This window comes from Pseudophryne corroboree, chromosome 7 (genome assembly GCF_028390025.1).
Source record: "Pseudophryne corroboree isolate aPseCor3 chromosome 7, aPseCor3.hap2, whole genome shotgun sequence".
In the NCBI taxonomy this organism is placed as follows: domain Eukaryota; kingdom Metazoa; phylum Chordata; class Amphibia; order Anura; family Myobatrachidae; genus Pseudophryne; species Pseudophryne corroboree.
Window position 1 is genome coordinate 417,728,684 of NC_086450.1, and position 13,987 is coordinate 417,742,670.

At 46.8% G+C, this 13,987-nt stretch overlaps 1 protein-coding gene across 1 annotated transcript in view; it reads right to left on the bottom strand.

Moving 5' to 3' along the window:
- Positions 1 to 1,160: 1,160 nt before the first annotated feature.
- Positions 1,161 to 13,987, bottom strand: part of XPO6 (exportin 6) — a 92,140-nt gene continuing 79,313 nt past the window's right edge. Inside the window, exons 15-24 of the mRNA XM_063934774.1 lie at positions 8,223 to 8,367; positions 7,987 to 8,133; positions 6,481 to 6,667; positions 6,161 to 6,316; positions 4,978 to 5,092; positions 3,374 to 3,545; positions 3,095 to 3,256; positions 2,761 to 2,859; positions 2,282 to 2,512; positions 1,161 to 1,795 (exon numbers count right to left, since the gene is read on the bottom strand). Of these exons, the coding sequence (XP_063790844.1) occupies positions 1,694 to 1,795; positions 2,282 to 2,512; positions 2,761 to 2,859; positions 3,095 to 3,256; positions 3,374 to 3,545; positions 4,978 to 5,092; positions 6,161 to 6,316; positions 6,481 to 6,667; positions 7,987 to 8,133; positions 8,223 to 8,367 (1,516 nt within the window). The 3' untranslated portion in view covers positions 1,161 to 1,693. The remainder of the gene's footprint in view (positions 1,796 to 2,281; positions 2,513 to 2,760; positions 2,860 to 3,094; positions 3,257 to 3,373; positions 3,546 to 4,977; positions 5,093 to 6,160; positions 6,317 to 6,480; positions 6,668 to 7,986; positions 8,134 to 8,222; positions 8,368 to 13,987) is intronic.

The window sequence follows — 13,987 nt, forward strand, 5'->3', positions numbered from 1 at the left end:
AAAAACCGAACACAAGTCTTTTCAGAGAAGCTCAGTAGAGCTCCCCTAGAGTGCATCCAGTCTGCCTGGGCACATTTCTAAAACTGAGGTCTGGAGGAGGGGCATAGAGGGAGGAGCCAGTTCACACCCATTGAAAAGTCTTAAGAGTGCCCATGGCTCCTGCGGAACCGTCTATACCCCATGGTCATGAAGTGGACCCCAGCATCCTCTAGCACGTATGAGAAAAAATGTTGTCATTCTCTAAAGCGTAGAACAGTGTTTTTCAACCACTGTGCCGTGGCACACTAGTGTGCCCTGAGCAGTCTCCAGGTGTGCCGCCATAGAAGCAGAGCCAGGCCCGTCAGTGTTTTGCTGCTACTGAGGCCCTGGAACGATCAGTACTGATGGGTTTAGTGGTTGCAGAGCCAGTTCTTATTTTGGGCCCAGACATTGTTGGGGGTCTTCTGGCTTTCTCAGACGTGACTCAGGCGTTACCTATGGAGAAGCTGCGACATGACATCCAAGGACATGCAACTGCACCATGCATCACTATTATATTTGTGTGTGCCTTGGCAATATTTAATACTTGTTCAGTGTGCCGCGAGTTGTAAAAGGTTGAAAATTTCTGGCGTAGAAGAACAAAAATCTTCCTTTACAAGAGAAACTCAAATTACTACCCATCATGTGACTGGCTTCCTGCTGCATACATGCTCCCAGTCACACCTACTGTAAGTCATCTCCTGATATACTCTGTGCTGCTGGGGGAATCTGCTCTCCTTCCACTGTATTCATCTCAGTCTGTGGCTTCCTGCTGCCTCCATTCCCCTCCTCACATCAGGACACAGCCCCTGTCACATATACCTTTGTCTTCCCTAAAACCTGTCACATATACCTTTGTCTTCCCTAAAACAATGAAATTAGCGGACAGGGTCACTCCTTCCTACATGATTAGTACTCTTCTTAATATTCCGTGCTGCAATGAACATTCGGCTATAAGTTGCTCTACTATTCTAGTAATGAAGAACGACTGGGGTTCTGAGACTTTAATTTTAGAAGGGGTGTCTGAATATTGCATGTCACATTCGCTGTGACATGTCCCTATATTAAAGACAACCTACGTAAATTAAGACACACAAAAAACAAAACAGCCCCAATTCTATGCTGAAAAACAGACCAGCAGATATAAACAAGGCATTCATTTTATTCGCGAGAAGCGATTTTGCAATTTCACAATGGAATGATAACAAAACAAAAAATAAAATAAAAAATAATATATTTATATATAAAACATTACATCATAAATTGTGTGCATCCCAAGTGACTGGGGCAGGTAATTGGACTATACAGTCTTTTAAAATCCAGACATCAGTGTCCAAAACGGGTGACGGCCACCCACATTCTCCGATATCAGGGAATGATATTGAAGGTTTGTGAAATTTAAGATATTGCAGTTAAAAAGGACGAGGAGTTTTTACTTAACCCCCGAGTCCACAGCGGGATTTATAAACAACCCCTTAAACAAAGGGATTAAATGGAGAAACCAGGAGGCACCGAGATCTCTCAGAGAGAAAGTGCTAAAAATCGTCCAAAAGTCATAAAAAACAAACAAAACAAAAAAACTCAAGATGAGTGGAGTAGCGGGGGCTTCACATCTGTAGCGGGCGAGTTAAGACTATCGATGCAGAGAGATAGGCGTCAGCGGGGAGTGGGCCTGTCACAGTTTCACAGTTCCTGGGGGGAGGCTGTCATTGCAGAGCCTGTAGTATCGGAGGTCATTGACCAAGCGATGCACACTCTGGGTAAACGAAGGCAGGTCCTGTCGGGGAAAAAGTAAAAGCAGATGAAATTTATAAGAGGCAATGTAGGTTTTACACTTCTTTCTTACATAGTGTTAATGCAATGGTATAACTGCTGGCATCAGAGCTGTATTCCTCTGGATGCCAGGGAAAAAGTGCATCGCCCACTCACAGTAGAGGCAGCCATTTTACTGGCTTAACTAAAATAGGGGGGAATCCAATTACCTGCGATGACGTCACGGCACACGTATGTGCGCACTTACAATACCATCAAACCTGCAGATTTTTGTTCACAGCCCCCGGCAGGTATTTTTATTCCCCCCCCTCCCCCTCCCCTTCATAATGTCTCACTAATAACTGCACAATGCATCACATACATTGATGCTCACTCAAACACCAGTTAAGCGCACATTATGGTGGCTTCAAAGAGAAAAAAAAAAAAAAAAAAGAGAGAAAACCAACACAGCTTAATTTAGAATATACAAAAGGCGTCAAGCCAGTCTTACCCGTTCCATCTTAAAGTTGCGGGCAAGGACATTCTTCTGGCCGCTGTCCAAGCCCTGGCAGCCAGCTAAGAACTCAGTCAAGAAAGCAGAGAAGAACGAATTGAAGTCCACAGATGCCATGTTGTAGACCGCAATACCGATTTCCTCCTGAAGGAGGTCATGGGACTTGTGAATAAGGACCTGAAGTAAAACACTGACAAACTGGGGGAGCATCACGTCTCGGAACAGCTTCTAGAAGAAGAGATGTAGAGGAGACCAGTGGTCAGAGGACAGGACTCCACAAACAGTAGACACTGGAACAGGGAGAGGTATCATAGTGCATCAGGAGATGGGAACTCTGTGCTGACAGACCAGTGACTAATTGTACTATGACCATAGTAATACTTGCTGGAGACGTCACTGCCGGTTTCTTTTACCTTAACCAAGTTACTGTCACAGGAACCATAGCTAGATACCAAGTGACTTCTGTAAGGTCTCACCTTATGGTACAACTTGTGTTTGCTGTTTAGGGTCTCCAGGTAGCTGAGATTTTGTTTGAAAAGATGGATATCAGGCTGCAGGAACGACTGACCAAAGGCCTTAAGATACAGGAAAAACATCACGGGATATTTAGAACAATTAGATATTCCCCACAATCTGTGCTCTATACATTGCTATTACCACAGCAGTAATCATTCAGGCACCTGTCACTAATCAACATGTACAGGGAAGCAAGGTGGGCAGTCAGCCTCCATTCAGCGAGCCACACCTATCCTACTGGCATCAGCCTTTATCTGTGCCCCTCCGTGAGAGATGTTTAGGTTCTGTACCCACCTGCATGACCCCAATGAACTGTGCCTGGTTCTCCATAGGCTCATCCGCACCATCTCTGTGTACACTGGCCAGAACCGAGGAGCGGTAGAAATACCTCCAGTTGTGATGGAGAAGTTGGAAAAGCAGCTCAAACAGCTCAGATTTCACATCCGGGGATGGGCGCTGCAGGAGGATCCAGGAGAGGAGAACGTGTTTAGAGAGACAAATAAAAGGAGACAAAAGGGGCAGTAATAGGAAGAGAGGCAGGGTACAGGGCAATAGTATCAATCCATCTCTTACCTCCGCAATGATGGGGTACAGCTGCTCCATGCAGAGGGACAGGATACTAGGAAGGAAAGGTTTAAAAGCCTGACCAGGTTCCTGTACTACAACCTGCAGGATCTTCAGGAATCTCTCCACCACGTGGCAGCCGGCACTGCCCTCCTGCAGTATACTCTCTGCCAGCTGCTCCCTGCAAAAGGCCGACACATTAGGCATTACGGATAACAGCCTGGCTGAACTACCCAATCAGTACGGGACAAAAGACATTCATTAAATATTAACAAGCGACTACAACATACAGTACTACTAAATTTCACAATGGACCAGCAACATGGGACTAACGGGTGGCATTCGATATACCGGCTGTCGGGATCCCGGCACTCAGCTTACCGGTACTGGGATCCAGACCGCCGGGATAGACAACTATTCTCCCTCTTGGGGTGTCCACGACATCCCTGGAGGAAGAATAAATAGCGTGGCGCTCTTTTCCACTCGCCCCGCTGCCGGCATTCTGGCGGTCGGGATCTGGACAGCCGGCGAATCGCACTGCACCCGAGACTAACCATTAGCTGGTTCATAGCAGGTGTCTTTCAAAATGTTTATATGAACAGTCCAAAGTGTATAAGTATTAGTAACTTAAAACAAATCTACTCATGCAACATTGAAGAAAAACATTAACAGTACACAAAAAAAAATAATAATAAAAAATGATTAAACTGCAGTAAACAGTTTTTAACAAACTAATATGGACAGTAATGAATCTATGCCCCTTCCTTTCTAGGTATTAGGCTTGATTTAATCTATTCTAGCTGGGGGGTTTTTGAGCAGAAGTCACATGATCACTCAGAACCAATGTACTGGAAGCTGGCGGGATGATGAGTGCACACAGTGTTTCTCAGGAGCATGCTCCAACGTTGCATGGGAAGTTCATGAATATTCATAACTGTTGAAAAGGTTGTTAACTTTATACCTGAATACAGAAGAAACTAGAGAGCTATAACCGTAAATATAAGTAGATTTAGTTTTAGGTTGTAAGTATAGCTGTGTAAGGCCGTGTACACATGGTGAGATTCGGACTTATCCGATTCTCACTGTGCGACGGGGGGCCGGGTCGGCACTTAGCCAGTATCGCAAGCACATGAGTGTGCTTGCGAACCTGGTTCTGTGCGATTTTGGCTAAGTGTCAATCCTGACTATCTCTTCTATAGAGATAGTCAGGATTGACTTGCCTGCACAGCCTATTTTTTCGGCCGATGCCGACCGCGCGGGGCCGCGCATCGGCATCGGATCGCAAGGTGACTGTCACCTTGCGATCTGCACTATCTTTTCTTCCGATTCTGACTATATAGTCAGAATCGGTAGAAAAGATCTTACCGTGTGTACACACCTTAACATGCAGTTATGTATAGCTAACAACATTTGTGCAAACAGGAAGTTAGGGAGGGATTCCTTCCTTGATCATATTTTGTACAGTACTAAATAAAAACAAAATAAAAATACCCCTGACATCTTTTACAGCCCGAGCAGCAGTGGCATAACACACTCTATAGGCCATGGATGTTAGCACGGGGAAAGCCCCACGTCCAGACAGCCCGCTGTTATACTGGAAGAACAATCGTTACCTGGTAAACATGTTGAGAAAGGTCTGAATAATCTGCTCGGTGAAAGGAACTCCCATTTGTACTCGAAGTCCTTGAAACAATGCTAAGAAAAAGCTGAGCATTTCTTCCGTCACATCTGCAGACAGAAAAGGTGATCAGGAGCTTCCATACAGCAGAAGGAAGTAGGGTCTACCTGGGTGGCCAAGTCTCCTAAACAGCACGCCATTAACCTTCGGCACTGCAACTGGTGCGGAGCAACAAGTCCCAGCAGGTCCTGCAAACCTAATTTTTAACTCGCTAGTTCACGGATTTAAATGAATCTATACTAAAGCTGGTGCTATGCCCCCAAATGGAACCAGAAGGCTTCTCCCCCCTAGACACCTGTTCTAATTTCCCAACAGTACTTAAAAAATAAACAAACTTACATTAGGATTTAAGTGCCCGTATAAATGACGCCCAGTGCAGTGACCTAGCTGTGCGTTACACTTTAAGGCTATAAATATCAACCTAGGGCAGTTGTGTCCGCTGTCTCCGCCTCCTCGCTTATCCTCACAAACTTGACCACTATCCAAGGATCTCCCATATCCCCCAGTTATTAGTCCACATGCACACGCTATTGTATTGGCATATATTTATCTCACTTTAATTACACTGCGGGCTGCAGAGATTAGACCTCTGAGAAAAGCTAATGGGATTCTGGTGAAGAGAAGGCAAACAATGGAAATGTACCAGAAGCTCATCAAGGATTGTAAGTAAAGACATATAAAGGTAATCTTACTATACTGTATAAAAGTGAATTAAAAAAAAAAAAAAAAAAAAAAAAAAAGAGGCGGCGTGATAACATATACATACACACATATAATATAAAGATATCTATCTATCTATCATACATACACACACATTAGATTCACTTACAAACCGTGTGTACAGATTAGCTGGCCATCAGTCTAAAGCCGGGAGCCGTGTCTACAATCTACGGTGCAGGTCACATGGAACTTCCTTGTCTTATGAGGGGGTAAGAATGGGTAGTAGGAGCCCAACAACTCTGTGTAAATGGCCCGATTCCTATTGGTGGCCCCATGCAGATGGGATAATGAGCATATAATAGCAGAAGAGTTTTGTGACGTTTTCTACAACTTTTCACGTGTACCAACCCCAGTCTCTGAACTTGTGTGTAAGTCACGGACAAAGGGGTTCTACTTACCGGACTGGTGGATATATGCCGGGAAAAGGGTGAGGGAGAGCTGTGCCGCCTCCTGCATCGACTGGTAACAAATCTGGCGAGGCTTTGTGCCCTCACCGGAGATGTTCTCTACAATGTCCCGCAGCACTCCCAGCGTCTGACAGATCACCCGCTTGGCTGGAAGAGAAGGGCGCACCGTGTGAGAGGGGGGAAAAAGGGTAATTTAAGCAACTACGGGATAAGAGAATGAAGATGATCAGCGCTAGCAGGGAACTATGGTAAATATAAGTGTTACAAGTGAAATGTACCAGGAGGCGATCCATGTGAATGAAGCTACTTACTGGCCTCCATTTGGCCTTTCCTCTGAGGAGGGGTGCTGCCCTTCAGCTGGCGGTAGTCTCTGGTCAAAGCGCTCAAGAGGTTGGTGTGGTGACTGGAGCGTTCTCCCCAATGCTGGTCGCCCTCAGGAACATTTGGCCACGGGAGGAGCAGGACATTAGATAGAGCCCGACACAGGAGCACCTGAGCCTGCATAGAAGAGAGCAAAAGCATGGAATCACACCCATGGAACCAGTGGTAGATGGACTGAGAAGCACCCATTGTCTGCAGACAGCCATGCTGGAGCTGGTTTTATACCACTTGTGCAGCATCCAGTATATCAGGGGTGGGGAACTGTGGCTTTCCAGTTGTTGTCGAACCACACATCCCCCAGCATGCCCTGCAACAGTTTTAGCATGACCAAACAGCAAAACTATAGCATGGTATGCTGATATATGTAATTCAACAACAGCGGGAGGGCCAAAGGTTCCCCACCCCTGCAGTATATGGAAGAAAGTGCACTAGGGAACAATGATCCCCATGAGGAAAAACAAAACAAAACATGTCCTGTACATGGATTATAGGTCGCTATGGGAAATAACAGCACCTGTGCACACAAGCAGCTTGGCAGGAAACCGGATGAACTAGGATCCTCATTTTGTGCCTATTAACAAAGGGGCTTATACATTGCAGGACGGCTTAAATGATGCTGTGCTAGGTGTTGGGGTTTGGTATATTTTGTCAACATGTAGATGATGACAAGCAGCGTGTGAACATTGACCGCGTCAACACCGATAAAACCTCCCTGGTTGCCCAGTGGCAGCTTACCTGGTTTGGCGAGTTTGGCAGCTCCAGTGGGGCCCTCCGGATATGGCAGTCAGCTGACAGTGACCTCTGGCTTTTCCTGCAGAACTATTGCTAACCTAATCCTCCACCCAGTGCCTAAACTCCCACAGCCTAACCCTAAACATCCGCTCTGTGGGGAATGTCAGAATTTAACATGTCAACATTGTAAACAAGTGTACATTCTGCAGATGCCGACACATTCAATGCAGACATCATAACTGTTGACTTTGTGGTGCTAATATTATGTTTGTTGACACTAAGTGTCAACATAATGACTACATCTCAGAAGTTGAGGAATGTGGCTACTTTGCGTGAACTGGGAAAGTGACAAACCATGGGGGTAATTCCAAGTTGATCGCAGCAGGAAATTTTTAGCAGTTGGGGAAAACCATGTGCACTGCAGGGGAGGCAGATATAACATGTGCAGAGAGAGATAGATTTGGGTGTGGTGAGTTCAATCTGCAGTCTAATTTGCAGTGTAAAAATAAAGCAGCCAGTATTTACCCTGCACAGAAACAAAATAACCCACCCAAATCTTACTCTCTCTGCAAATGTTATATCTGCCCCCCCCTGCAGTGCACATGGTTTTGCCCAACTGCTAAAAAATTTCCTGCTGCGATCAACTTGGAATTACCCCCCATATGCACCGCCTGATACCCCCACTTACACGGCATATAACCCACCTCTTCTGGCAGCCTCTGTGCGGAGCTGTCTGTCACTCGGCTGAAGACCTTCTGGACGGCAGGAATGTTGATGAGAAACACAGGCCGCACCGTTGTCGCCACAGAAACCAGTAGATGGCATGCAGAAAGCAGCAGCTTCTCTTGTACCTGAAAAGGCAGGAAAGGAGGCGGTGAGGTGGCATCAGGTATATATCTCCGAGGGGCATTTAACCCAATCCGCTTCCACGTTGCCTCACCTTTGTGCTGATGAGCAGGGGAAGGGCCTCCATCGCCGTGGAGATGATAGAGATAAACTGCTCAGGGTTCTGACGCTGAACTTCACTGTAGTAGCGAGCAAGCCAATGGGAGTAAGCTTGTAACGCCGCCAGCGACTGGGCATGGCTGCAGGAGGGAAGCACCAGAGATATTACATAGATACAGCCTGGTAAACAAGCCCCAAATACGCTGCCAACTGTACACAGAGCCAATCTAGAAACCACAAGCAAATGTGCAGCTGTTCGAGAAATATACAGGTAGTAAGACGAAGCCATATACATAGTAACATAGTAACTAAAAGCCCATACACATTAGACGATGTCGCTCTGTGAGCGACATCGTCTAACGTTTCCCCCTCCCGGGCCGGCCGGTTGGCGGCCGCCTGTACGCACTGAGCAATATGACCGCTCATATCGCTCAGTGACGTCACGCCCCCGCCAGCCCTGCATGAAGGTCGTGGACGACAGTCCACATCCTTCATGCGTGCCCTACCGACAGCGACGATCGTTGCCGACCCGCGGGGCCGCGCATCGGTCGTCGCTGGCGGCATACACACTTAACGATAAAATGAGTGACGTCGCTCAAGGAGGGGGAAAATGAGCGACGTCGCTCATTTTATCGTTAAGTGTGTATGGACCTTAAGGTTGAAAACATACTGTATTTGTGGTCTCCTATGCAGTCTTATTATATGATGTTATTTTTATGTTAGGACTAGTTAAATTAACTATAATGCATGCCTACGCACCATAACCCTGAATATCTTTATCCAATAGGAATTTATCTAACCCAATCTTAAAAGTGTTGACTGAGTCCGCAGTTACTACTCTCTCAGGCAGGGAATTCCAAACACGTATTGTCCTTACTGTGAAAAAACCTTCTCGCCTCAATGTGCGGAAACTCCTCTCCTCTAACCTAAGGGAATGATCACGTGTCCTCTGTGCTGATCTTATAGAAAACAGGTCCCTCCCAAGCTCTGTGTATTGACCCCTTATATATTTGTAGATGTCCCCTCTTAGTCTCCTCTTTTTCAATGTAAACATGCCTAGCCTTGCAAGCCTTTCCTCGTATTCCAGCGTCTCCATGCCCTTGATTAGTTTGGTCGCCCGCCTCTGAACATTTTCTAGCTCCAGGATATCCTTTTTGTAATATGGTGCCCAAAATTGCACACAGTATTCAAGATGTCGCCTCACTAGTGATTTATATAATGGGAGTATAATACTCTCGTCCCTTGCATCAATTCCCCGTTTTATGCATGCTAATATCTTATTAGCCTTCTTTGCTGCACTCCTACTTTGGGTACTGCTGCTTAATTTGTTATCTATGTGAGCCCCCGAGTCTTTTTCCAGTACAGAATCCCCTAATATTACCCCATTTAGTATGTAGATGTCATTTTTGGTCTTGCCCCCACAGTGCATTACCTTACACTTGTCTGTGTTGAATCTCATTCTCCATTTTACTGCCCATGCTTCCAGTTTAGTTAAGTCGTTCTGAAGAGACTCAGCATCCCCCTCCGTATTTATAACCTTACACAATTTGGTATCGTCTGCGAAAATTGACACCATGCTCTCTAGACCTACCGTTAGGTCGTTGATGAAAATGTTGAACAAAAGTGGTCCAAGTACAGACCCTTGTGGCACACCACTTAGTACTTTAGTCCAATTTGAAAATGATCCATTGACCACAACACGCTGCTCCCTATTATCTAACCAATTACTGACCCAAGTGCATATTGTGCTCCCTAGCCCTATTTCTTGTAGCTTATAGATAAAACGCACGTGTGGTGCAGTGTCGAAAGCTTTGGCAAAGTCTAAAAAGATTATATCCACCTCCTTACCCTGATCCAGGTTCGCACTTACGGTTTCATAAAAGCCAAGTAAGTTGGTCTGACATGATTTGTCCTTCACAAATCCATGTTGGTTCCTTTTAATGACCTTATTTGCTTCAAGGAACTTTTGAATACTGTCCCTTAGAATACCTTCCAATGCTTTCCCCACTATAGATGTAAGACTAACTGGTCTATAATTACCTGGTTCAGCTTTGCTCCCCTTTTTATATATCGGCACTACCTCCGCTATACGCCAGTCCTAGAGAACCATACCAGATTTAACCAAATCCATGAAGATCAAAAATAGAGGTCTTGCTAGTTCAGCGTGCAGCTCCATAAGAACCCTCGGGTGAATTCCATCAGGACCAGGTGACTTATTAATCTTTAACTTTTTTAGTCGGTCACAGACTACCTCCTCACACAAATATCAGGATTTTGGTACTTACCGATAAATCCCTTTCTCCGATTCCACAGGGGCCACTGGAGTGTAGTTACAATGGGGAATAGTAGGCAGTAGTTGGGAGCTGGCACTTTAAAAATTCTCACACTGTGGCTAGCTCCTCCCCTACTATCTCCCCTCCAAGCCAGTCTACGTAAAACTGTGCCCGAGGAGAGCTGTAGTAACCAAACCGTAAGGTAGAGGAGGTTAGCGACTCCCTGTAAACCAGGCGCACACAAACTGAACCTGGAACAGAACCTGACAAAAAACCAGGCTAGCCTGAACTCAACAAGCAGTCATATGGTGATCTGCAAACCGCTAAGCCAAAAACCAGGAGGAACAGCGCTGGGCGGGCGTCCAGTGGCCCCTGTGGAATAGGAGAAAGGGATTTATCGGTAAGTACCAAAATCCTGATTTCTCCTTCATCCACTAGGGGCCACTGGAGTGTAGTTACAATGGGGACGTCCCAGAGCTCCCAAAAAACGGGTGGGAAGCGCTGAGAGTCCTGTAAAAACTGCTCGGCCAAACAGTGATGCCGAGGCCGTAAAAGTGTCAAACTTGTTGAATTTGACAAAACGAATGTCGGTTTGACCAAGTAGCCACCCGACAAAATATTCATGGAGACCCCGCAGGCAGCTGCCCACGAAGGTCTTACAATGCACGTAAAGTGCGCTGAAATGGAAACCGGAGGTTCCCTAGTAACCACCAAGAAAACGGTCTGATGGTCAGATGTATCCAACTGCCCAGCGTATGCTGGGACCCCGGCTATTTAGTACGGGAGCATCGTACAGAACAAAGAAGAAAAACACTTCATCGAATAGCCTGAGACCTCTGTAGAGAGAGTTGGCGAGCCCTGACAACATTCAGAGAGGACTGAAAAATCAGTGTCAGATTTATATGAAAAATGGACATCCCCTCTGGAAGAAACGACCGCCGAGGTCGAAGCACAGTCAGGGGAGTTGCCAATAGAGTACTCCCTGAAAAAGAGGTCGCACTTACGGCCGCCAGGCTAATCTCTTTTGGAAGAAAAACCGAAAAAAACATAAACCTAAAATTCAGGTCAATATGGTTTGAAGCGCAGCAGGGCAAAACCTCCCAGAGGAACCCAAGATGACGGTTGAGTGGTAACTGAAAGAAAGGGAAAACCCCTTTTATCCGTATTATGTCCCATACCGTTTTCCAAAAGTGGCAAAAGCGAGAAGAGGTAACAGACTTCTGAAATCGGGGCCCAGTAGGCCTAACCAAACTAGGGGACTCCTCCCTTCTGAGGTCCCGTGAACAGTCACACGGTTAAAATGAAACCAGTGTAAGATTGAACAAAGCAAAGGACCCTGTTGAAGTAGACAGTCTAGTCGAGGTAGGAGCCAAGGCTCCTCTACCGACAACAGTTGTAGCCGTATCTTCAAGTCATGGGTGGCCCAGCCAGAGCCACCGAGAGGACTAGCACGCATATTCCCCTCCTGTGTTACCGAAAGTGAGGTAGAAATAGAAAAGGAGGCAGGATAGAATAACCAGAAACTCCCAGGAGCCCTGAGGGCATCCTCGGCTACTGCTCACGTCCAAGAGTAGTAAAGGGTTAAAGAGTCAGTCAGAACGTCCTGAGGTCGATCCAACATCGGACCAGCTGACAAACTCTGGGGAATGTTCCCTCACCCGGGAGTCTGACCAGGTGGCTTGATCTGGAAAGAAGATTGTTGTCCCCCGCTCAGAGGGGAATGTAGGCGACCAATCATTGCGTCGCAACTTGACTGAAGAAATAGAGTACCTGGTGTCGAGGAAGGAAAAATCCTCTGACGGACCGAGTTGAGAAAACGTCTACGAGGAGCATAAATTGGATCTGTGTCTAACCAGAAGCTCCTGGATCCTCAGGATAGTCAGAAGCCACCTAATGTACAGAGTGGGATAGTCGCAGTAGATTGTCCCATTAGGGAACCAACGTCACCTCCTGTCCTTGAAAAAGAGTTATTCTGTGATCTTCCTGAACCCTGTGGGAGCGGAAGAGAGACCGAAAGGAAAGGACCGACAGTGAAAATGAGAATCCTGTAATGCGAATCTGAGCCCGATGAGGAAACCCAGCGGAAATCAGTAAATCGGCATCCCTAAAGACAAAAGGACACGTAAAACTACCTTTCTTGGTCAAACTAGCAATCACAGACTGAAAGGAATCTAAGGCCCGAATAGGCCTGGCCAAGCTCACTGGCTTCGGAACGTGAAGAGAAAACAAAGGCCTGAGAACTGTCCCGATTCAGATGATATGTGAAAAACCGTGATCAACACCCTTTGCGGTTAGGAGCATATGGAGCGCCGCCTGCAGTATGACTCTCTCGTCCTCGTAAATCGGTCGACCCCTGCCGAGGGACTCCTGAGACGGTTGTACTCCAAAATCTAGTCTGTAACCGCCCAAGCCTTCTCTCACCGACATGCGCCCATCCTAGGACCCTCCAGGTGGTAGGAAGGTCTGACCTGTAGTGGGTGTATAGGACGACCTAAAATCAGACTGGACCGAGGATGCTGAAACTCTGCTTCAGCCTTTCACCCTGACATCCCGTGGCGACGGAGATATCGCCCGTGTGGAGTGGAAAGCTTGAAAGGGCACGGAAAAATCTAAAGGAAAGACCGGTAAAGGTCTGTCTTGGAGCTGGGGCAGTAGTAGTAGGATAAAGCAAAGTGGACTTACCTCCAATGGCTCAAGAAATCCTGCAGAAAGTTCCTTCCCCTGAACCCTCTGCCCCGTAGGATTTCATGTTCACCTGTCACTGTTGCCGCCCCAGAGGTCGTCGGGTTAAGACAGCCCAAGCGAAAATGCAGGTTCCGAGTCTGCAGAACCTCCCAAGAACATAAAGCAGAATCGTGATTCTGACCCGTACCCCAGTATCAAACGATCCTGATGCGAAACATCCTGTAACCTAGAGGACAATTGTTCCACAACCTACCTGCTCCGGACAAGGTAGAACCCAGCTGCCGCATATGTGTCTTCGATGGACCCCTGAGCAAGGTTGCCTCAGGAAAACGGCAGCTTGTTGGACCGGCGATACATCGAGGGGTATATCTTGGAGAGGCCCTGATATCCTTTCCTGCCGTCTGCGGGGAAAGGATAGGAAAACAAACATTGTTTGATACCTGAAGTGTATTCGGGTGTCTGCCGGCTGTCCACCGGAGCCTGCCCAGCTCATCCGAAACTGGACCAGTCGCTGTCATTTCGTCATCGGCGTCGAACCCTGATGGACTTGACGTGTCCGCCTCCTTTACCTGCAGTATCAGACAAACTGCTGTATAATGCACCTGGATATTCTGAGACACTGGTTCAGACTCAACCGAAAAACGGACCTCATCAGTATCCTGGACATCTCTCTCCTCCTCCCAGAGAGGCGTTTCCACTGCCGAGTTGTAACATGGAAGGTTAGCAAGGTTCTTTTAGAAACCTGGAGAGGAGAAATGACGTACAAGGTCTCTGGTTACCAGTGACATTACCTGCATAATCT